Here is a 24149-nt window from a genome sequence, read left to right on the forward strand (position 1 = left end):
GGCGCTGAATTATTCTTTCCTCTACCAAGCCCAACATTCAGGGGAAGTAATTTCTCTTCCACGCAACGAGCGGAGAGGAGTAAGGAGGGGAAAATGGAAAAATGTTTCTGGATTTAGGTTGAGAGCCCCTGTCCTTTTTTCCCTCCCCCGCCTCCCCTAAAAACTCTTAGCAGTTGTTGAGCCTTAGTCCATTTATCTTTGACTTGCTTTCAGGTTTTGTGCCTCATCTTTATACATATATTGTTATTATTATTTACTGTTGCATGCATTTTGTCTTGAGTGAATGAAATATAATGTGGTGTTATTTTTCACAGATGCACATGTACTCTCTGGGGATGACCTTATTCTGGGGGGCGGACTATGAGATCCCCCATAGTCAGGTAAATCTTTAACACAGATGCTTCCTTCCAAATGTGCAGAGCAAGGGTGTCAAACATATGGCCTGGGGGTCCAGAATGGCCCACCAAAGGCTCCAATCTGGCCACCTGGACAGCTTTGGATGTGGAATTCTGTGTACACTTTAACAAAGTCTTATAAACTAAAAGTATATTTATATTCAGTGAAGTGAATGTACATTAAAAAAAAATCTTAGTTTGGATAGTAGCACATTTTAAAGTGTAGAAGTGATACATTGTTGCCTGTGTGAGACTGGACTAAAGATATGACATCAGGTGTTTAAATGGCACACTTGGCAAATACAGTAAGTGTTGAACGGGTTTTACTGGAAGAGACACACCTGTGTTTGTCAAGGTTTAATAGTATCTATCATGTTGAGCATTGTGGAATTACTTAAAATTCAGCTGTCAAACCTGCACAGGCATGCTGCCGAAATGGTGGAGAACAGTGGAGTAGGAGAAAGTAGCGCATGTCCCTCTATTGTTGTACCAAATACTTCCACAGATACCTGTACCAATGAGGTTTCAGGCATATCTGGCTTTTTCCAAACTATGATCTTCACATCTAGATAAGAAATGGAAGAAAAGGTAAAGGCACTCTGGAATTTACAGAGATGGTTTGAAGACATGCTCATATCTCGACCAGAGTCAGTCAGGTATAAAAGATAATCTGCACAGCGTGCTCACTATTGTGAGAAAATACCACCCACAGTTTAGAGGCATCTCACACTCAAGTTTGCCATCTGCTCGGCTTCACTGAAAGGCTGAGGCTCCATCCACTCTCATCCATCCACATCTCATCAGCCTTTCCTGTCACCCTTAAAAGTGCTGCTGCGCGCACTTAAAACGCATAACGCTATGTCATTCTACTCAACTCTCCAGTAGAATAGGTAAAGAAATACTTTGTTCATCCCGTATTTTGAAAAATCCCATGATATATGGAGGAAAAAACTAAATCAAAGCATTTTGTCTGTGGAATGGGTGGATTGCAACATTCGCTCTGTTGAAAAACTCCCCTTTATTTCTAAGATAAGGTAAATGATGGAAATCAGTTGCTAGCTCACTGCCCACAGCCAAATGCTACAGTACCAAAAAATATGAAAAAATAAAAGATGATCGAGTGCATAAAAAATATTTTGTACTGGTGATGGGCACTAAGAAAAGCTTCCAACATGCCAACAGTCTTATCAGTACCTGTTATCGCTGCTGGTATGTTTTTCTGACAGTCATGTATTGCAAAACAAGGCAAAAATCACAATAGTACTGCTTTGGCATAACAGAGTCGTCTTATTTTTCTTTTTCTTTAAACTACCCAGAAAATCGATAAAGAATCAGGGATACAAGCACAGTCGGTACTGGAGTTGGTATCATTAAAATCTTATCAATTACCCAATTCTTTATCTAAAGTAGGAAAATTTTTCATCCAAGTGACCTAAAACTCAACACAGTACTTCTGTGATACCCCGGCAATACACCTGCATGATGTAAAATGATCCGACTTGTTGAAAAACATGAAGAATGAACAGAAATGCATGTAAAGAAGGCACTTTTGGATAACAGAAACTATTTTCATAATGTAATAACTGTTGGAGGTAGTATACGTGTTTTTACTTCTACAAACCACTGAATTGGGGACCATCACATCTCTCAGAAATCTGTTTTTAGGGTCTTTTGTTTTAAGCTTCCATCATGGACTGGGTACTTTCTTATCATAAGACAAAGGTTTTAAGATATGTGCAGATGAAAGTGTACCTTGTTTGATTAAACACAGGAATCCACCACCAAAATTTCCCATTTTTAAAAACAGAGAAAATGAAGAAGCTGAAAACAGGATCAACAGAAACTAAAGAATGAAAACCTTAGGTGGTGTCCTAGCCTTGCTTCAGTTCCTGTTTGTGAATGTGCATCTACTGTTGATCAAAACAACTGCTTGTAATGTATCTGCTGAGCCCTCCCAACTGCTAAAGTGTTCGGTCCAAAAGCAGCCAAACATTTCTCTGTTTAACAGAGAGATGAATTCTGATATTATTTAATAAAGTTTAATTTGATGTCATGTACTGACTGTAATTAAAATCTAGACCAACCTTTTGCCAGGATGCTTGAGAACAAGACGCTCTTTTCACTGTTTGTATCTTAACTGTGTTATTTCCCCCCACCCCCACCCCCACACCCCTATGCAGCCTATGGAGCTGGGAGAACACATAAACAGTTTACTCCTCAACATGTGTGATGACATTACATTGAGTCGAATATCACTGCGCACAGTCCTGGACATCTCCAGCAAACACATCCGAAACTCCAGCTGTGACCCTCCTTTCAGTTATATCAGAAGACTCGTCAGGACAGTGCTGGGCAGCCTTTCTCAGGTATAACATGTGATGATGTATATAAAATGAAATTCCAGCATTCCTGTCTAAGAGTCCATATTTGCGAAACTGTCAGGAAGCCTTTATAGGAAGAATGCTTCTTAGCTAAGTGTATGTTAAAGACCTATAACAAGCTCTTCCAAAAGCACGCTAGGTTTGAATTATACAACAGGTGATGTGGTCATGCTGATAGAACATGTTTCAGGACGTCTTCCTTCTTTCACCCTCACTGTTTGTTTTTCATTTTCTGTCTTTTTCACAGCTGGACGGTTTGCTGACTGACAGAGAATCTCTTCCGGAGCGGAGCAAAGAGATTCGGGAGAGGCTGAGGGGCAAAGGGTTGCCCTCAGGTAAGAGGAGCTGCACCTAAGTGACACACAGTAACGTTGCAGTGGTGTGCTCAAAATCATTAATTTCCACACTGAGTCGTATCTATTGGCTGCAGGCGGATAAAAGGCTGCCAACGCGATAAGTTTTTTTTATTTATTTTTAGTGTCGAACTCAGCAAATATTAGTCCGTTGCACTTAAATGTTTTGTTTACCTACATTCTGTGTAATCTTCATATGAGGGTCACAAGTTCAGCCTCTCTCTAAAACAAATCACCAGATCTTAGATAAGCAGGCTTTGTTTAGAACGTTTGGGAACACTTTGAAATTCAATTTGTCAAGCGAGTCCAGAGACGAACCAAAACATTGTCCACTGATAGATACAGAGAATAACATTGTGACATGGAAGATTAAGTAACAATCTGGTATATGTTGGATGAATAGTGAATTGCCATTGTGTTGAAGATTATATTGACAGTGGCCAAGTCTTCATCTCTGAAACAGCCAACTATGCAGGGTGCTTGTTGTTGTCGGTATAAAGTTATTCATGGAAAGAAAAACAATCAAATTGCGAAAGGGTGTTAGGGGTTCTCACAACTTACTGAGCTCCTTCTGTGGTGCCAGAAACCATGGGACACCTTCAGAGGTCCATAAGTCGGTTAAAATGTTTGGCAAAACACGAAAGAACGGCAGCTCATGGGGTCATCGTAATATGCTGGCCTGGTGGTTTTACTCACCCCTAATCTTTAAGCTGTGAGGGCTTAGCAGTTTATGCTGGTTGCCCACATGTTTATTAAAAATATATTTTAATGAAGAAAGTATCAAATGTAAATTGCTTACCTTGTTTTCTAACCATTTGTCAGTGACATACTCAGTCTGCAGTCTGTGGGAAAGAAGTGAAAGTAGTCAGAGAGAGGAACACCAAGTTATAACCTCGAATCGGATTTAATTCAGGAAAATATGAACAAATCTTCCCAGTGGTTTCTGAGAGAACTCGGGCATTTTTCCAGGCCATGAAGAGGAGAGCAGAGCACAAACATGGCTTCCATCTCCATTATGTAAGCACGGCATGGCATTGATTACAGATGCATATTTTGGAGTCATCAGTGTAGCTGCTGGTCTCCTGTTTGTATCAGTGCTTTGTTTCCCTGGTTGATCCCCAGCCAGCCCTAGGGAAAGTACATGCAAAGAGTATTACTCAGTTCTTAAGCATCTTTCCTCTGAAAGGACCAGCTCTCTCTCTGTCACCCTTAACCCAGTGGCTCCAAGTTCTTATTGCTGCTTAGGGAATTCAGATATTGTCTTTGTTCCTTTTACACATGCTGTGCATGTCATCATTGTGATCGACTGGCAGCGTGTCTGGGAGTGTAACTCACCTCTTTGACAAATCAAAGACATGCAGCATAAATTTTTTTTTATTCCAGTTTTACTCAGTCAAGTTTTTTCAAGTTTCCTCCTGAGTTCCTGGAAGACTGGAATCTGGCTATCTTTAATGCATTTCCAAACATATGCTTTCTAGATTAAAACCAACCCACATGCAGGATTTTTATTTTTTTACAGGCCTCAACATCTGCCCGTTTACCCTCTTGTTTCTGTATTTCTTCCCTTTGTTTTGTTCCTGCATACTTCACTGGTTTATTTCTCACTAAAAAACAGACTTTACTAGTAGTGTTTATATGCCTGGAAAGGCAAACTTTAAATTTATGGATGGTGAAAGCAAAAGTTCTTATTCGGGGAAAGGCAGTGCTAGATTGTAAGATGCTTGTGGCAGAAATTGTTAGTTATTGGGCCACAATTTGGTTTCCTTTTAAAACAACGGAAAAATAGTTTCTCAACAAACTGAGGAACTGTAGTAATATTAGCTTTTTATTCCTTGGGCTGCTGTTGTTTGTTTTACATGCAAAAGTGTAACAGTCATATACTATTGGACACAAAGAAGCTATTTTAACACTTGTCAGCCTCTGTATCTGCTTGGTGTTTAAAATTTTGGTTCTCCCCTGCTCTTAGGGAGGAGTGCTGCCCCTCGGGTTCTGGAGCGCTACAGAGCGAAGACTCAGGAACAAACCTCTCTAAACCGAGGCCTTAGTCGTTCCATGGGCTCACTGCCAATCCAGGATCTTTTGAAGGGGGATGACGGGGCAGCTTTACAGTATTCCCTGTCTGATTATCACACCAATTCTGACTTACCCAGTGAACTCTACCCAAAGCCCCCCTCGCTCCATTCCCAGCGTTCTTATCCCTATCTGCACCCCTTTCACCCCCAGCAAAAAGGCCGGCCTGTGGAACTGGACCGTAGATCTCTGCCTTTCTCCAGTGGGGAACTGAAGCTAAGTCAGCCCAGGAAGACCTGGGCTTCCTCTGTGGACTTGGCTTGCATTGACCCAGAGGCTCTTCGCTTTGGGGCTTTGGAGGATGCAAGAAGAGGCAGTAGTGCCTTAAGTACACACTCCAGTGGCAGGCGCAAATCACCTTTGCAAGCTTTAAGAGAAAGGGATTCTCAATACCTTGAGTTTGGTGGGCTGAACAGTCGGAAGCCTCATCACCACTCAGCCTTGTCTGTAGGCTCGGGCATCACCGGTGCCTATGACAAGATCAAGGAAAAACAGAGGAAACTTCAGGCGCTAAGACAAGCAGTGGATGGTGAGTATGCTGAAGCTAGGGGTTTAATTTAATAGAGAATTTGTACAAATGAATGTTTTCAGGGTTAAGTTTGTGTTGTTGTGTGTTTGTTAAATTCCTTGACAAATTTTCAAAACAAAATACGAACCAGAATCATGTAATTCAAAGTGGTATCACGTTGTGGTTGTGACGCCTACTGTGGACAACGTGTTGTGAATGATTTTCACTTTTAGGAAAAAACCCATCATGGCAGTTTTGGCCTTTTCTTGGAAGCTGGCGCTGATTTAATATAAACAGAATGACTAACAAGCTGTTGTTTTCATTCCATGGGATGTTTTTTCGATGTAAGCCTTTCCTTATTTCAACACATCACAAACAACAAGCACCTGGTTGCTTTTGGTCATGTGTGCTTAGGAGTCCTTTGTCGGAGCATACAACATGTGGCCTACAGTGTGTAAAAGTGTAAGATTGCTGTTATGTGTGTGGTTGGCCACAACAAATTTCTTGGGTTTAGTCTGCAACTGTGGCAAGGAAGGAAGTCTTAAGTAAAACAGACCAGTTCAGGGTCACTTGATGTAAGTGAAGTGTCAGACTCTGTAGTGCATGGATTTATCAGGCACAGCATGGAGTCATCAGCTGACCTGATCTGAAAGACAAAAATAAAGTGAAAGCAACGGGATCAAGTGAGCAACCAGACAGTTGGACTAGTTACAAGTTGCGTATCCATCTGTAGTAACTACCACGTAAGTGTTGTGAAGTATGGGGAACCGGGTGCTGGCTTGGTGGTGGCTGGGCAGCAAGGTTTAGACAGAATGACTCATTGCTACAGTGACCAGTAATTATAGGTTGGCTTAATTCTAGCCTGCTGCTAACTGTCAGAGATGTTATATACAAAATCCCTTTAAAAAAAAAAAAAAATTATCATGGCTATAAACATGCATATAAAGGATAGATGCGAACTAATTACATGCTTTCAGTGTGTACAGACTGAAAGGAAAATAGTCTTAAAATAATAGCACAATGCTTAAATCAAGGACATCAAGCAGAACTGTTTAACACGTCAGTCATCTGTTATAAGAGCTTTAAGTTTCCTGTTGGAGATTATGAAATTCTTAGTAAAGTAAGTTTATGCAGTGAGTCACATGTCTCTTGACCAGCTGAGAGCCGTTTAAGGCGCATGAGGCTTGAACGATTTCATACAATAAACCACTGTCTTCTACCTCTTGCTCTCTTGCTGTTCTTGCAACATCCCCACTCTGTGCTCCGTCCAGCCTTCAGCCTCCCTGCTTTTCTCGCAGCTATTTTTGATGCTGACTGAACCACCAACCAAGCATTCTTTTCCTCGACTGTGGCTTTTCATCCCCCAGCAAGTACCTTCTTGCCTTCTTTTCTTTCACTCCCCTTTGCTTTGTATCGATTGTAATTTAGAGGATTTAAGGGTTTGTTTGTTTTTTTTTTATTTCTTCATCTCTTGAAAGTGCAAGACTTTGTCACTTCACACCTTATGGGTAGCATGAGCAACACCTTCATATAACTGCTAAGATGACACAAAAACAAGGTCCAGATTTAGAGAGTTACTAAAAAGAGTCCAGCAAATATTTCCAATTTAATATCCACAAACTGAAAGAAACTTAAACTAAAGCTTTGGGATGACTGCCACACGCTGCAGGCTTTAACATTGTGGTAAATATATTTTTTTAAAATGAGATTTTTAGCAAGGAATTGTGGGGGGAAATGGCATTACTGTTGTGTTTGTGATTGCTTGTGAATGTGCAACGTAGACTGAGTGGGTTGAACTATTCATTAATATTAAATGATGGATATTACAAAGCATCCTGGAGAGAAGCTTTGTTTACTGCCATCAGAAGTGACTGAGGGTGTCTGCGAAGGGTGAGCCAACTGTTCTTTGGCTACACCATGAATGGGGCCTAATTGAGTACATACCATTTGGAGGGGGCCTTGTTGGATGTGTTTCTTGGCAGAGACCTATTTTCCTTTTCTTTTTTTTTCTCTCTCTCACTTCTTTCTGTTCTTTTCTGCAGGAAAGTGATGGCACAGCAGTGGTCAGTGGTCTCAGGTTTTACAGGGTTAAACAGCCCTTGACTGCCCTTCTGTGTGTGCGTGCATTTACAAGTCTTGTCTAAATGTATTGCAACGCTCACGTTTGTGTGCTTGTGTGCATGCCTTTGTGTGCATGGGCATGTCTGTACCTGGGCTCTTCTCTCTCAAACAACCCCCACACACCATTTTTGGTGTCAGTCTTAAATAAGTCAAAGCTTTCCTTGTCGAACTGGAGGCTGCAATAGGAGTCATGCGTAGCAGATGAGGGAATTCCTAACATTATTGGACTTTTCCGGCACTTGGCAGCAGATTATGTGGGTTTCTGCCGGGGTGGGTCCATGTTGGACAGCAGTACAGAACGCTGAAGGGGAGGTGTGTCTGTAAATCACAGCCTTTTGAAATTGTCTTAATTATTCTATTTGAGTCAGCAGGAGATGAGATTGCTGAGTGTTTGTTTTTTTTTTTTTTGTTTTTTTGTGGAAAGCTGTTGACTGTTTGTTATTTCTAAACCATTTGAGCTACCTAACTTATTTCCTCTTCACATTATGAATAATGTCCAATTATTTAGTGCTCCGAGGGACTAAATAACCTCAGAGCACAGTCAGAGTAGGGTCTTTTTCTCAGTGTAAAATACTTAAAGACTGAAGGACTGTAGACACTTGTAGTACATGCAGAGGTGTCACCTACATAAAGTCAGATCATGGAGATAAACATGTATGTGAGGACAAATGAAAGATGAAGTGCAGCCTGGAGAAAGCTTGGTGGTGAATGCATGCTTTGATAATTCTTTCCTAGAATTGATGCTCTTTGCCTTAAAGTATGTAGAGACTGTTATGTAGAGGCTGCCTTTCCAGCAAGTTTGTGGGGAGTGCTCTCTCTCCTGCAAAGTATTTCCAGAAAACAAAACATACGAACAACAGAAGTACTCATCTTTTTTTCTGTCATTACAATCTTTAAGAAAAAGAAGGATTTTATTGCATTATTTATTTACCTTTACGGTTTCCTTTATATTTTCCTGTGAATGAAGCTGGTATAATTGGTGGCACTGAGAATGAGCTTTGCACTACATCTTTTTTGAACTCGGAATTTTTCTAACCCTTCTGTTCCCTTGCTTGCTTACTTATAAACATTTACATTATGAGGGAAATCTCACTCTCCACTCAGCTGTTATCATCTCTGTTACTTTTTGAAATTACCTAAAAGCACCGACTGACACACTGAAACGTTGGCCCTGGGGATTATTGGTTTTTTGGGGTGATTTGTTTTTTCTTGTCTTTGTTACAACTAACTCATTTAGTGCTGTTTCCATGACCAAAAAGAGTGTGTGGCACATGAATCATCTTAAATCCTTAAATCTGTATCCAGATTCAGGTTGCCACATTCATAAAAATATATTTATATTTTGCGTGGGTCAGCACAGTGTGGTAATCTCACAGCTGGGCTCAAACTTTTCTGCATGGGTTTTTCCAGGTGCTTCGGTTGCTTCCATAGTCCAAAGACAATCGGGTTAGATGAGGAGGAAACTCGTAAGTGTGGTTGTCGGGATTGACCAACGACCTGTCAAAATGGGTGCCCCGCCCTGGATGTGTGTTTTTGTTTTTTTTTAACAGTGGAGTTATAATTTTTTTTCCTTGACAAGGTTGATAAAACTGAAATAACCTCCAGTATCATTCTGACTTATAGCAAAACATTGTAGTTGAGATAGTAGAAGTAGATTCCTTTAAAATCAAATGCTTTATTGCTTTTTATCATGTTTCCTCCTTTCTGTGAAGCTCAGTAAAGTGTTGTTAAGTAATCCATATTGATAAATATGTTTTTTTTTTTTATTTGTTGTTGTCTGCTTCTTTGAAAAAGCTTTTTCATGATAATTTTTCTCTGCATTGTATTCTTCACCTCAGTGTTTCTAAAACTCACCTAAGTATAAAGGCAGGTGACTGCACGCATGTATGTCTCAGTGAGGGCTTTGAAGCAGAAATGTAAGTCATTGTGACTGCATGGGTAATTTGCTGTAAATTACACAAGACTGCTCCTCTGTGCACCTTTTTGTGTTAAAGGAAATGATGAGTCACCATCCACTGGAAGATGGAAAACTATTTTGGGTGATAGTCCAACCAGTCCTCCTTCCTCTAAGTAACATTATAGTGGCTGTCGGGCCACAATGCTTTTTTGCTTAACATGTTTACGTAAGACAGAGATCAGTACAAGGTGAACTCTGTTGTTTTGTGAAACTGTAAAATAAAATGCCTTAGCAGTGACTTGGGAATCCCATTCATTCAAGCTATGTAGTTGGTACTGAGGAGCAGGATTTTCAAGTTCTGTGTGCAATGCAAAGAGCACATGATACATTAGGGTAGGTTTCAGATTGAATCATATTGTTTGTTTGTTTTTTCTCAGTTACCACAGATTTTTAGGTTATCATTAAGTTAATTGGGCTTTGCTTTGAGAAACGTTTAAGTGTGGGGAACTGGTCTGTACTTGCTGTGGTGCTGTGGTTCACCCAGTCTAGCAAGACAAAAGTTTACGCCTTAAATTAAAAAAAAAAAAAAAGCATTCTAACCTGACTGGAGGCATGCCTGCATACACTTGCTAAATCTGCTTTTCCTTGTAGGTACATATGCCTTTCATTAGGAGTGTTTACCCACAGCATGACTAAATCCTGCTTTGTGTGTATTATTTTACAGGCTTAGTGTCACCGTTTGGTTTCAGTAGATTGTGGAGTAAATGAAAACATGCGCCCATCAATTCATATGTTGTTGTCCTAGCCCCATAAAGTCTCATACAACTTATTGTAAACCTCTGTTTTATGTAACATTGACAAATACACGATTTCACCTTAACACCTTAATTTGTATTAAGTGCATGAAGTTATCCCTTTTGTTGTTATTGATGTTATTATTGTTATTACTATACTACTGTGTGGTTTGTATAATACATAATTTTCAAATGAATTTCTCTGTTGCCAGATCCAGTCCACACCCACCACAGGTACCACAGTGATTACAGTTCATCCAGTGAAAGCCCCTCACTCGCCTCCTCTGATCCAGATTACAGGCAAGGTAAAAGACGCCACTGACAAATCCTTTACTGCTATTACGCTTTTAATGGCGATCCCACCCACACATAGCATACTATGAAATGTAACTAACAGGTGATAGGTGCCGCACACATGTAACTCATCTTGGCTATGTGCATGCAAGAGAATAAATCAGTCACTTAATAATAACATGAGAGAGCCATACTGAGCTGTGGCTGTTCTGCTAATACTCAGTTTCCGCAGTGGCTTACGGTGACTTCATAGTGCACTTTTTAGGCTTAAAGCGAAGTGCCGCTGCTTTTGCTTGATTTAGAAGCCCAGCAGCAGACCTGGCAGTTTCCCATGTTGAGGTAACTTCCAATCAGCTGCTGTTATTTGATTGCCTGATGCCGTTAAACAAATTGCATGTTGCCTTTCACTATGTAAGATTGCATAAGGTAAGAATTCCTTTCCACTGTCAGTGGAAAAATGAAATTGTGCAATGCACCTTATTGTTATTGTAGTAGTAGTGTGCATATTGTTTTCCACACTAGCACTACTCAAGATTAATTCACTTAAAATTGTCAACACAACAGAAGGCTGAGCTAGTCAATGAGGAGTTCAGTTAAGATCAGCCTAAAGGTTAAGACATTAACTGGCTAACTTTTTCCATATCGCTAAAAACAAATCCCTGCTGCAAAATTTAGTTAAAGGCCAAAAAGACTTGAAGCCCATTCTAATGTAACCCTGCACCAAAGTTTAACACTGAAAAAGAAACTTGTGGATTTATATTATTCACTAGAATGTAGTGGAATTCTAAAGCATCTCTAACATAGTTTGTGTTACTAAATCCAAACCTGTTTTTAAACATGCATTCAGTAATAACTTATAAGACAGAAAAGCTGTATGTCATTACTTTATTACACCTACCGTTGCTGTAATGCAGCACACTTTATTGCAAGGCAACAGAGATGCCATTTGTTGTGCTGATTTTACTCTTCAATAATTGCACCTTTGACAGGTATATTTGCAGCACCGTGTGTGCGTGTCTGTTTTACTATAAAAATGTAAAAACAGCATTTAGCCCTTTGGCTTTTTTGTGCACCTCTATGCTTGGATGCTTTTGCATCTTTTGGGGGGTTTTTTTTTTCTCTTTATGTTTAAAAAAAAAAATAAAATAAATGCCACTAGCCTACTGGTGACTGCAGAGGAAAATTAGCCTGCATAGCTAATTTTGGCATACTTACATGATGGACCTAAGTATTCATGTTAATTGATGTGTATTTTCCTTTGTTTTTGTTTATTGCACTGGCATTCTGCTGTCTTTTCTAGCTAAGAAACCTGGTGAAATTGGCAGGTATGGCTCCCAGCTGGCACTTCTAACCGAACATGACGCGTTGGCGCTGGCAAGCCACAATGCAAACACACACAGGTAATGCCCAGTCTCTCCCACCCCCCTCACGTGCCCCTCACCCATCCCACCCCCACCTCACAAATATCCTGGTGAATGTGGAAGCTATCCTGTTTGGTACTCTAAGCCACAAACATACAGCTGGTGTGGCTTGGCAGGGTCAGCTCCATGCTTCACTAGTGAGGTCATCTAATGTGACATCCACATTCAACATTCTCTGTCTCTCTCTAATCTCTGGCATTATAGATCAGAACTGCCTGCTGTTGTTCAGCCTGCTCAACAATTTGTCCCACAGCAGAGCCCCTTTTTCTTCCCTTTTTCCCCAGAATGCTAAAGCGAAAACATCAGCTGTACACAAAAAGCCATTTTGCTGCTAGCTTTAAACTTGTCCATTACATAAAAAATGAAACAAAGTGTCCAAATAGAAGACGTATCTTCACATAAACCCCACCACACACTCACACAGAGAGAATAGCTTCCTTTTTGCTTAAAGACAGCATCAGACTCTTCTGACACCCATCCTCTTCTCTTCTTTTCCCTGCAGGCAAAATGAGGGGGGAGCTGATGACACTCTGGTTGGAGCAGAGTTGCTGCTGCAGAGGCAAGAGGAGGAAGTGCAGCGGCTTCAGGCCCACATGGCCCACAGGCTGTCCAGGGCCAACCTCTACCCCACAGACGACCCCTTGGCCCTTCAAGAGTCTCTCTATACCTCTTCTGTACCTCCACGCAAACTCAAGGTTTGCACATGTAGCAGTATTACTGATGTTCTGTTAATTATAATCTTTCTTGCAGTTTTGGACTTTTTTTTTCTTTACAAAAACATTCTTATTTAAATAGAAAGGCTCTTTAATCACTATGGAGCACACTAACTCTAGAACGGCATCCAAGTTCTGAGCATTTGTGGCCTTGAAGTGTGTTTGCATTGCAATATTTGATGATGGATGTATAATTTAGACTCACATGAGCTCATTGGCAGCAAACTTGTTGATGCTCTAAAGATGAACTGCTGACTGGAGTACATAATTCATTTCAGCCTCCTTATAGTAATTAAAAGTATGTAGGATTGTGGGACGTGTGGATTTTTTCCCCTCCCTTTTTCCCTTGTGGGATGGTCTAATTTGGCAGTATTTACCAAATACCAAATAGTAGTTACCATGCTTATCAACACAGTTGGTAAGCATGGTAACAATTGTGTTGCTGTTCCCAGTATACCCTAAATACTATAGAATATTATATTGCCAATAAATTAAGCACCCTTGCTAGGACTAGACTTTTTAGTGTGTTTGTGGTTGATTATAATTGGTGGAATTTAGGAAATAAAGGTTTCCAGTTGGAAAAACCTACAGCATATGAGTTAAGGAAGAGGAGTCCAGCTCTTCTGACTCATGTGAGATTCAATTATAGCAAAAACACAAAACAAAAAAATCAACTAGGAAATGTGTACAACACTATAAAGCATCGCAATTGGTGACTTTGAGTTATACCTTTTTTAGAACCTGGTTGTACCCGTTCTGCTTTCAGAGTATCTTAATTCTTTGTGTCACAGATTCAACAAGGTGCTGGAAACATTATTCAGAGATTTTGGTGGATATTAACACGATGGCATCAGAGTTGCTTCAGATTGGTCAGCTGCACATCCATGATGCCTATCTGCTATTCCACCACATCCCAAAGGGCCTCCATTAGATTGTGATCTGGTCACTGTGGAGGCCATTTGAGTACAGTGAGCTCATTGTCATGTTCAGGAAACCAGTTTGAGATGATCTGAGCTTTGTGGCATGCTATCCTGCTGGAAGTAACCGTCACAAGATGGGCATACTGTGGTCATAAAGGGATAAACGTAATTAGCAGCAATACTGAAGGTGGTTATGTTGTTTGGTACTAAGAGGCCCAAGGTTTTCCAGAAAAAAATATCTCCCACATTATTACAACATTACCAGTTGCCTTGATACAAGGTGGGATGGATGCATGCTTTCATGTTGTTAAGGCCAAATTCTGACCCTTCCATCTGAGTCTCTCAGAAGAAATCAAGAATCACTGAACCAGGGAATGTTTTCCAATCTTCTGTTGTGCAATTTTTATAGTGAGCCTGTGTGAATTTTGGCCTTCGTTTCCTGTTCTGAAATATTCAGTCCATCACATCTGGCACCAACAACCGTGCCACATTCAGAGTGACATGAATCCCCCTTTCTTTCCCCATTCTGATTTTCAGCTTGAACTTAAGCAGGTCGTTTACACCATGTCTCCATGCCTAAATGCACTGGGTTGTTGCCAAATTACTGGCTGATTAGATATTTGCATTAACAAGCAACTGAGTAGGTATACCTAATAAAGTGGCAGCTTAGTGTGAAGTATTTGTGTTATGCATATTTTATATCATGGGTGAGAGGGCAGTTGTAATTTTCAAAAGACCCTTTAGTGTGCTGGTAAAATAAAACTTAAGTCTAACAGTGACTTTTTTATTATGTGGTAGAACTTTCACGGACCCGAGTTTGTGAAGATGGCCAGCGAGCCCTGCGTGCCCTTATCTGTTCCCTCGTCAATAATGGTGAGAATGTAAAATTATGCCATCTTGAAGCCAAAGAATTCATATTTTTATATCTGTTTGTAAACCATTACTCCATGCTTCGTATTCTTTAACTCAAGAAACGTGGGAAGGTGGAAGAAGTGCAGAGGAAGGTGGGTGTGGTACTGCTCAATGGCCAAAAGCTGGAGCTGAGCTGTGACATCAAGGCAGTGTGTAAAGACGTTTTTGACATGGTGGTTGCTCACACTGGACTTGTGGAGCATCATCTCTTCGGCCTCGCATACCTCAAAGGTATTGTGTGTTTGTGGTTTGAGGTGTGTGTGTGTGAGAGAATGGATGTGATCTTGTGTTATTTTGATAAGTGTTTCACAGTTGTTCTTTGTTTGTTTAGTCTTTAGTAGTTGCCCCCAGAGGTCTTAATTCTCACATAAGAAAAAAGCATTTTAAAAGTTCTTTAAAATTAAGTCAAATTGTATTCGAAATAAATGCTTCCATTTTTGAAGTGGAAAGTTAAAAAGTGTATAAATGCACATAAAAAAATATCGGTTTGGTTGGTTTTAGTTGTTCATTTTGATCAATTTCCTGTAAAGATGCAAAGCTTAAGCCAGCCTAACTTGACTTTCTAACCCTTTCATCCTGAAAATCACACACAGAAAATGAGTTTTTCTTCGTTGATCTTGATGCCAAATTATCCAAAGTGGCCCCAGAGGGATGGAAGGAGGAGTCCAAGAAAAGGAGATCTGACATGCTTTTTAACCTTTTTTTCCGCATCAAATTCTTCCTTGAAGATATCAACTTAATACAGTAAGTGCACATTTTGCACACAATTAGCTGGAAAAGCCAAATGTGTGCTGTCGTTACACAAAGAAATAACAGTGTGTTCATGTTGGCATATTAACCACTTAAAGTGATTTTCTGTGGATTCTAGGCACGCATTGACCAAACATCAGTACTACCTACAGCTGAGGAAGGACATCTTGGAGGAAAGAGTGCGCTGCGGCACAGAAGATGCCATGCTGCTGGCTTCTCTGGCATTGCAGGCTGAATTTGGTGACTATCAACCTGAGGTACCCACTCAGCTGTTTATCTGTTTGTTATCAGTCAACTAAAAGTTTCTTTTCTCATATGACTTTAAAAAAAAAAAGTATTTCATTTGACTCTTGTATATATAAAACAATAAAAGTATCTTAAAAATAATCTCATTAATCCCGATCCTGCAGCTCCATGGGAAGACTTATTTCCGAATGGAGCACTATCTCTCGATGTCTGTCTTGGACAAAGTGGGCCAGACCACCATCAGGGAGGATCTGCCAAAGCTTCACAGCAACTACTACGGAGCAACAGAATCTGAGGCGGAGTTTGAGTTCCTTAAGGTTGGCAATAATAAAGTAGACTGCGTTTAAATTCAGTTTTCATGTCGATATCAAAAATATATTCAGTTATGGCTGAAGTTATTTTTTTCAGTAATAAATTGCAACTCAAGGTTTTTATTTTGTGATGTAAATGATTATTTTATACCAAAGAGTTTACTTCGGCAGAAGGACTGACATGCAGTGTATGTTTGACAAAAAATAAGTACCGTAACAAGAGCAAAATGTCTGTTTAAATTTCATTTTGTTGTATTTTCTGTTTCATTGGAGACTACAAAAACGGATGTTTGCTTCCTCATCAACCTTAATTTGAAAAAAACCCCCAATAAACTAACCACTGGTTCTCATTTGGAAAGTTCCTGTTTTCTATGTTAATTTGATTATTATTTGAGTATCTTAGTACCATCTCTCTTGTCTTTAAAGATGAGCCAGAAGCTGACAGAATATGGAGTCCACTTCCATCGAGTGCTTCCTGAGAAGAGATCTCAGACAGGGATCATGCTGGGTGTTTACTCCAAGGGGGTGCTCATTTTTGAAGTCCTTAATGGAAATCGTACCCCAGTGCTAAGGTTCCCCTGGAGGGAGACAAAGAAGATTTCCTTTGCAGTATGCGCTTGACTCTTATTATTCGAAATAAACCTGTACTACAGTATACCAGTATTTGTTTTCCACTATAGTGTAATCCAATTGATGGCCATTTTCACTTTGTTTATTATTATTATTATCATTTTTTTGTTTCTTTTTTGTCTGTAATCCTCCAGAAAAAGAAGATTTGCCTTCAGAACACATCAGATGGCATTAAGCACCTGTTTCAGACAGACAGCAACAAGACATGTCAGTATTTGCTACAGCTGTGTTCGGATCAGCATAAGTTCCACCTGCAGATGAAGGCTCGCCAAAACAACCAGGAGCAGCAAGACCTAGGTTTGTTTTTTTTAATAGAGATGAGGGTTAACTTGATGCATCTGTCACAGGCAACACTAATTGGAATAAATCAACGAATCAGCTCTTTGGAATTACCTGCCTCATGTTAATAAGCACTAATGATTATTATTACTATAGATTCTATAGTAATAATAGTATAGAATGACAGACTTTTATGTTTTTCATGTTCCCGCTCACCAGAAAACAGTTTGCAGTACTCCCTCGACTCTCGGAGTGGAGATGCCGTTGGTATGAGAGCGAGTTCGGGCAGCCTGGCCCCAAGTTTATCGACACGCTCCAACCCAGACCAACTGAAGAGAATCTCATACTCAGAGGCAGCCCTCAATAAGGCACTGTCTGGCTCAGTATTAGTCCAAGATGAGCTTCACTTTCCAGGGTTCAATCCAGCGCCCTCCACGGTCCTTTCCAATCCCCGAGCAATGAGTCGTTCCCACCACAACCTCGGGCAAATGCCAGAGTCTCCGGAGGATAGGCTGGCAGAGTTGTATCATGGTCAGTCGCACAGCGGACTTAGTCAGCCACAAGCCAACCAACTGGCCTCTCACTTCCAGCAACATCAGCGAGCCAGCTCAGACACAGACTCCATCCTACACCAACAGGACAAGTGAGTTGAGAAAAGCAAAACATGTCAAAAGCAAGACCCGGATTATTTCCCATAAGCTTAATGAAACGTAATGAAAGGAAATTATGAGCAAATGCTGAATTTAACTTTATAATAAGAATAAATAAGAAAAATAAATAAGAAAACTATGCGTTTCTTATTGTGTTGTCTTATGTGTTTTCCTCCAGTATGGGGTCCTGTGCATGTGTTTAGGTTTCACTGTCAGTCTCTTCAGGGCAGACTAAAGTTACTGAGGATCTGTTGCTGAGACTACTCTGCACTACAGAGACATATAAAACTCTACCTCCAGCCTGTAATTGACCCCTGGGGGTCTGTGTGTGGGTGTACATGCGCCTTAGTGTGTGTTTGTGTCATTGTGCCTTTTTCAGTAAGCAACAAGTCTGTTTTGTGTCAGCTGCTCCCCCTTGTGTCAGCTTCACAGATGACCTGTGATTTTTAGCTTAGAAATTTCAGGGGGCCTAATGTTATTAAGAGAGTGTCTTCAGCGTTGTAGAAGACACCTAATTTTTCTCATCTGTGTTTTGCTTTCTCAGATCATTTGGCATACCACCCCTCAGCAGCGCAGCCTGGAGCACCAGCATGTCCAAAAAAGAATCTGACTCCTCTTCCATAGAGGATACCAGCCAAGCATATGTAGTAGGTAAGAATGCTGAAGAGCGGAGCATCAGAGGTGTAGAGGTCATACCTGAAATACTGAAAGAATGCTCTTATTAATGCGTTGCATTCTTTCACAGGTGTTAGCATGCACAATTCCTCTGGGCCACCTTCAACCCCAGCATCTGTGAATGGTACGTAAGGAAATGTGATTCTTGTTCCCACAGATACCAATTATTACTCATTTTTAGCATTCTGTCTCTACAACTCTAGTCTGTTCACCAATATCTCTCTGAGATTTAGCTAATCATGAATATATACACAAAAATAGTCCAGTCTCTTTTCTCTCAGTGCTCGATGCCTGTGGACCTTGGCTTTGGCCCCGCTCCCACCATTTAATAGCTTAATTCTTGGCACTGAACTCAACTTTCATCCCAGCTTAGCCAAGCTTTTCAGGCTTGTTATTCAATTCTACTAAAGAGGGAGCCCTTCAGCTACACTGTATGTCCTCTTGAACTGATTAGTAGTTACAGTGTAGTGCTTTCAGAGTGGGCTGCGTTTTCTTCCCTGCTTACCAAACTCAAAAAGGATGTAACTGTGTTACAGAAGATGTCATGTAATGTTAATGTTTTTTCTTTGGACAGATTCCCTAAAGAAAAAGGTTAATGCGTTACCATCTCCAGAGAGAGAGATCACAACTGTAAACTTGAAGAAAGATGTGAAATACGGACTAGGTAAGAGTGAATGAATATATTCATAAAATTAGTTTTATTTTACACAGTCTCTGCTGTTTTGACAACTGCTTTAAACTGCTTGAAATGCTGGGGGAACCCTGGACAAGCTGTATACTTGACAGATTTCTGAGTTAAAAGAAGTGAATAACTCCCCCTTAGGCAACCTGTTGCTTTTCTATTTTAAGGACTTGGATAACCAGTAATTTTGCTGTATGCAAATCTTTCAGGTGAATAAACAAAAATGGTGTTTGCCAGAGGCTGCCTCTACATTTGCATGCAACAGTTTATAGTTTTGGGTTCATACATTTGCGGTGTGTGTTTGTCCTGTAGGGTTTCAAGTTGTAGCAGGAGAGAACTCTGGCCGCGCAGACCTTGGCACCATCATTAGCTCCGTCACTCCCGGTGGTCCCGCTGATATCAATGGCTGCCTCAAACCCGGTATGCTACTTTTTTGTTGCCACTTTCTACCTTCCGTATTCAGATGATGGTGTTCTTGTTGTCTGCTTGTGCTGATGGTTAGCTCTTAAGGTTGTTTCATTCTTGCTGTGAATATGAGTAGTTGTTGTCTGTGTGAGCAACGGTGGTCTTGTTGATTCAGGTGACCGGCTGATCTCTGTAAATGAGAAAAGCCTAGAAGGACTTTCTCACACGACCGTGGTTGATATACTTCAGAATTCTCCTGATGACGTTACTCTCGTCGTATCACAGCCCAAAGAGAGGCTCTACAAAGGTAAAATCAGGGTTACAGGTATAATTTTTCTTTTCATGTGCACCTTGTCAGGATTGATCCTGACTTTTATCCAAAACCTTTTTTGTTCCAACAGAATCTCCTGGAGGATATTCACCCTACCAGCACAGGTCTTCATTTAAGTCCCTTAACTCTGCTCAGAAACAAGAACTGGACTTTGATACCTCCTCAGAAGAGCATGCAGGAACAAGAAGCCCCAGCCCTCCACAGCAAAGTGCTGGCATACAGTCATCTAACTCATCACCAGCTCAACAGCACACTGCCCTCAGTTCTCAAGATTCTAAGACGAGCATTGTGGCTAAAACCAACCAAGCCCCTGGTGGAGTTCAGCAATACCTAGAAAGGAGTGCTGCACCCACTGCCCAACATCCAAATGTAGGTCCTGATCCTACACCACCAGCTCTACCTCCCAAAACTAGAAAATCTAAAGTGCTGGAAGCTCCCAAAGTCTCTGAGCATTCTGACCGGGGAGATTCAGACATGGACGAGGAAACTTATTCAAGTAGTCAAGAGAAACAAAAGGTCAAAAAGGTTTGTTTATTTTTTAAATGGACTCATTTTAATGGATTCCCTGCTTTTATACATTGCCCTAGGCTCTCAATTAGGAGCTCCGTTAAGTATAATACACAGAATTGTGTCTTCTAGTAGAAATTTTCTTACGTTAATGGAACAGAATATGATTGTTTGTTTTCTATACACAAGCATTACATATAACCTGATGCTTGGCACAACTAACTGCCTGTTCTTTATAACATTTGCCTGTCATTGCATTTACACTGTCAATGAAAGGCTGCATTGCAACTGTATGCTGCATGATATTCCTTGTGTGTTTTTTCACTGTATCGGCTTGTTTAGTCAGTCTACTCACTCACCTTGATTTCTTTCTGCATGTTCAGGCTTGTGATAATTCACTGTAATGCCCTATTCTCTGTTTGCAGGAAAACATCATGGAAAATTTAAATGGTAATGCCTCAGGGGTCAATAGTCTCCATCCAGGAGAACTATATGACATTGAGCTGTCCAAAAAAGACAGCAGCCTGGGCTTAAGTGTCACGGTACTGTTCGGCAAGGTTTTCACCCTTTTCTTTGTTTTGCACCTTTTTTTCCCCCCCGACTCATCCAGTTCACATGTTGTTTGGTTTGGTTTCATTTCTTATTGCCGTGTGTTGGACGTTCTTGTGGTAATACTAACCCTCATGCATGTCAACTTTATTTTTTAATCAAGAAGGATTTGAAAGAAAGAAATGTCACAGTATCTCTTACAGTAGGGACTTTAAATGATGTGAGTAATCACTGCTCTAATTAGTCTCTCTGGAATTTTGAATATGATTGACTTGGGTTAATTAAACCACTAAACCATTTTAACAAATCACTTTATTATGTCTTCAGACTGCTGTCACACGTGAACTTGTGTGGTTGGTCTTTTTAAATTTTTAGAAGATTTAAAAATAATAAGAGCTTTGTTTAATACCTAAGCAAACTCCAGAATCACAAAATCCACCTAAAAGGTCATTTGAACAAAAGGAAAAGGAGCTTGTGTCATGTTGTCATGATTCATAGTGTCTAAAACCAAGTTTTAACTTGGTCTTTGACAAAACTTGCTAAACTTCAAAATCATCATCTACTCCACCTGTGACAGTTCTTATGCGCCAAAGTATAAGCTTCATTGAACCCCCGATCCAAAAAAACTGAAATATAAACTTCTGGTCTTGAATTTTCTGTTACTTAGTATTACTTTAAAATACTTCTCTTGTACAGTTTGATATTCTCTTCACAGTTCTGAAGCCACAATAAAGATAAAGCAGTTATCATATAAAACACATCCAACCCTGCCATCAACCCCCACAGACAAATAAAGAATTATGCATTTTCTCTTTGGCTCATTTCACTAAGAGTTCTGTCATTATCTTAGGGAGGAGCTGGCACTGCTGTCCGACATGGAGGCATCTATGTGAAAGGTCTTATACCAAAAGGTGCTGCAGAGCTTGATGGAAGGATACAGAAAGGTAGACACGGTGTAACAAATATGTAGCACAAAGGAAAAAATGAAATTGGATGAAATTTAGACTCTTTCGTCTTTGGGCATCACCTGTCTGTCTGCGGCTTAGGTGATCGTGTGGTGGCCGTCAATGGAAAGAGCCTGGAGGGGGCCACTCATCAACAAGCGGTAGAGGCTCTCAGAGACACCGGACAGGTGAGGGGATGACAGTTCCCATGAGCCACCATGTGAGCAGTATCTTTAAATTATGTTGCTGCCTAGCTTGGATCTTAACACTTAGTTTTACTTCCTGCATGGCTCAGACAGTGCACTTGTTGCTGGAGAGGGGTCACGTACCTGCAAACAGCATCCACGCTCCCCTCACACCTAAGAACACTCCACCATCTGCCAGCACTGGCTACGACAGAAGTCCGACCAAGAACAAGGAGCAGACACTCGAAGCCAAAGAAAAACCAGAGTACAGCTTCATCACACAAGGTAAAGGATGTGGTGTGGTTTATTTTGGGATTGGAGATCCATTTTAACGCACCCTGTAATGCGTTTTCCTGTTTTCTGTGGTCCAATTTCAGTGGTCTAATTATCATTGAAAATGCACAGCATAGTGCAGGTTGAGGGATTATCCTTTGACCTCTTTCGTAGCACTGCAACAAAGCTAGGTTCAGACATTTAATATTCATTAGGTGCCATTTTTTTCCTGTGCAATTCAGTGAATTTCACGTGTTAAATGCATAAAGACTCTTTTACCCAGGCTCTCAGGGCACACCATGCTATTATTTTAATTTTAAGGTTTTTTTTTTTTTTTTTTAAATAGCCACTTATCTTTTCAACAGGCAGTTGCAGAGAGACAGATAACCACTTACTATGGCACCAAAAAAGGACTTTAGAATAACCTGACAGGCAGGTCTTTTGGCAGGTTCATACCTTCTTGCTCCAAGGCAACACATGCCCCACTCCGCTGCCCAGCTCTTTGATGTATTAACTTACCTGCATAACTAATCTAACTGCACCATCAAGTAAGTTAGGTTAGTTGGTTAATGTTCCACCCTCTCCTAGTTTAGTCATTGTAAAACGACTGTAGTTTCTATAATGCGGTTTTTCTGTTTTTTTTACCCTCACCTAGCACACAAATTACTTTTATACTGCCACCTGCAGCCACTTTTTAAAGCCCAGATAGATGCTTAAGAGGTGTTTTACAGTATTTTGTCCAAAGATGCTTCCACATACGGACACAGTAGATCAAGCCACTGATCTTAGGAATAGTAGACAACCTCCTCTAACTCTTGTGCAACCATAAGCAATACGAGTTTGCTTTTCTGCAGGTGAGAATGTAAGGGTCCATCCAGGAGATGTAATGGAAATTAATAGTAATTCCTGTACTACTGGATACTGTTTGCAAATGATTTAAAAAGAAAAAAAAAAGTAGTTTCAGACTTCTAAAGTAAATTTCTACATTATTGAACATATGTGATTTGACATTTACTTTATAGTTACTCTGAATAACAAATTATATTGTCTTCTTTTGCCAACAGCCATCTTGAGTTTTAAAAAGGCTAACAGACTTTTTAAGATATATGCACCATTTTTTTGGGATACTTGTGTCCACCTGTAAACAATCAAATTTGGTCATACAATGTATTTTTTTTTTTTTTTAGCAGTGTTACACCAAGACTTACATCAAGATCAAATGAGCATGTGTGTACAACCCATCGTTTGCACACTACTGTTGTATTAGAGCTGAGTAGATGGGCAGAATCTACATAAATTGCTCTTCTGCAGCAAGAGCTGGACTATCCTTTAGTTTTGTGCTCTCCCTAACTGGTTATAAATACAAGTTGGGATTGCACTTTTTGTTTTGTGTATCAGGCGTGTCCTGAAGTTGTATGTTTTTAGTCAGGTTCCTAATATACAATATACTAAATGTTTTACCAAATCAGACTATAAAATCCAGTTTTGAGCCCCCCACACCCCCAATAGAACATCCTTTCCTTATATTTATTTGCATGTAATTTTAAGAGGTTGGGTGCACCGTCTACAGGTTGTTAGTGAATTACATGGCTGTTATTATAATAAGCTATAATTCATTCTGGTTTTATATTTTATCTTATTCTGTGTGACCATTCATCGACCATCTATGGCAATAACTGCAAATTCATGTGTTCTGTTTGACAGATAATATGTTTGAGGTGTGCCTGCTGAAAAACACATCAGGGCTGGGTTTCAGTTTTAGCCGAGAGGAGAACATCCCCAACGAACCCCCTGGCTCCAGCATGGTGAGGGTTAAAAAACTGTTTCCTGGCCAGCCAGCTGCAGAAAGCGGTCGTATCAAAGTTGGTGATGTCATCTTGCGTGTCAATCAAACCCCACTCAAAGGACTCTCGCAACATGTATGTAATACACTTAGTCTCAGTTCCCATTTAA

The 24149-nt window shown here is 40.3% G+C and overlaps 1 protein-coding gene across 3 annotated transcripts in view; it reads left to right on the forward strand.

Annotated features, from left to right (window-relative positions):
• The window catches only part of ptpn13 (protein tyrosine phosphatase non-receptor type 13), a 49748-nt gene that overhangs the window by 15605 nt on the left and 9994 nt on the right, over nucleotides 1–24149 (forward strand). Inside the window, exons 4-29 of one of the 3 annotated variants that reach the window (XM_005917344.3) lie at nucleotides 315–380; nucleotides 2576–2761; nucleotides 3024–3111; nucleotides 5096–5728; nucleotides 10732–10824; nucleotides 12114–12213; nucleotides 12737–12929; nucleotides 14666–14740; nucleotides 14839–15010; nucleotides 15373–15523; nucleotides 15648–15786; nucleotides 15940–16092; nucleotides 16513–16695; nucleotides 16851–17013; nucleotides 17215–17638; nucleotides 18190–18296; nucleotides 18391–18444; nucleotides 18895–18984; nucleotides 19315–19422; nucleotides 19583–19714; nucleotides 19809–20263; nucleotides 20671–20802; nucleotides 21645–21738; nucleotides 21841–21926; nucleotides 22034–22208; nucleotides 23901–24115. In XM_005917344.3, coding sequence (XP_005917406.1) covers nucleotides 315–380; nucleotides 2576–2761; nucleotides 3024–3111; nucleotides 5096–5728; nucleotides 10732–10824; nucleotides 12114–12213; nucleotides 12737–12929; nucleotides 14666–14740; nucleotides 14839–15010; nucleotides 15373–15523; nucleotides 15648–15786; nucleotides 15940–16092; nucleotides 16513–16695; nucleotides 16851–17013; nucleotides 17215–17638; nucleotides 18190–18296; nucleotides 18391–18444; nucleotides 18895–18984; nucleotides 19315–19422; nucleotides 19583–19714; nucleotides 19809–20263; nucleotides 20671–20802; nucleotides 21645–21738; nucleotides 21841–21926; nucleotides 22034–22208; nucleotides 23901–24115 — 4467 coding nt within the window. The remainder of the gene's footprint in view (nucleotides 1–314; nucleotides 381–2575; nucleotides 2762–3023; nucleotides 3112–5095; nucleotides 5729–10731; nucleotides 10825–12113; nucleotides 12214–12736; nucleotides 12930–14665; nucleotides 14741–14838; nucleotides 15011–15372; nucleotides 15524–15647; nucleotides 15787–15939; nucleotides 16093–16512; nucleotides 16696–16850; nucleotides 17014–17214; nucleotides 17639–18189; nucleotides 18297–18390; nucleotides 18445–18894; nucleotides 18985–19314; nucleotides 19423–19582; nucleotides 19715–19808; nucleotides 20264–20670; nucleotides 20803–21644; nucleotides 21739–21840; nucleotides 21927–22033; nucleotides 22209–23900; nucleotides 24116–24149) is intronic. The other 2 variants (XM_005917345.3, XM_005917346.3) reach the window with 2 other exon arrangements.

The sequence above is a fragment of the Haplochromis burtoni genome, unplaced genomic scaffold (genome assembly GCF_018398535.1).
Source record: "Haplochromis burtoni strain Fernald_Lab_line unplaced genomic scaffold, NCSU_Asbu1 Contig_23, whole genome shotgun sequence".
Taxonomy (NCBI): Eukaryota; Metazoa; Chordata; class Actinopteri; order Cichliformes; family Cichlidae; genus Haplochromis; species Haplochromis burtoni.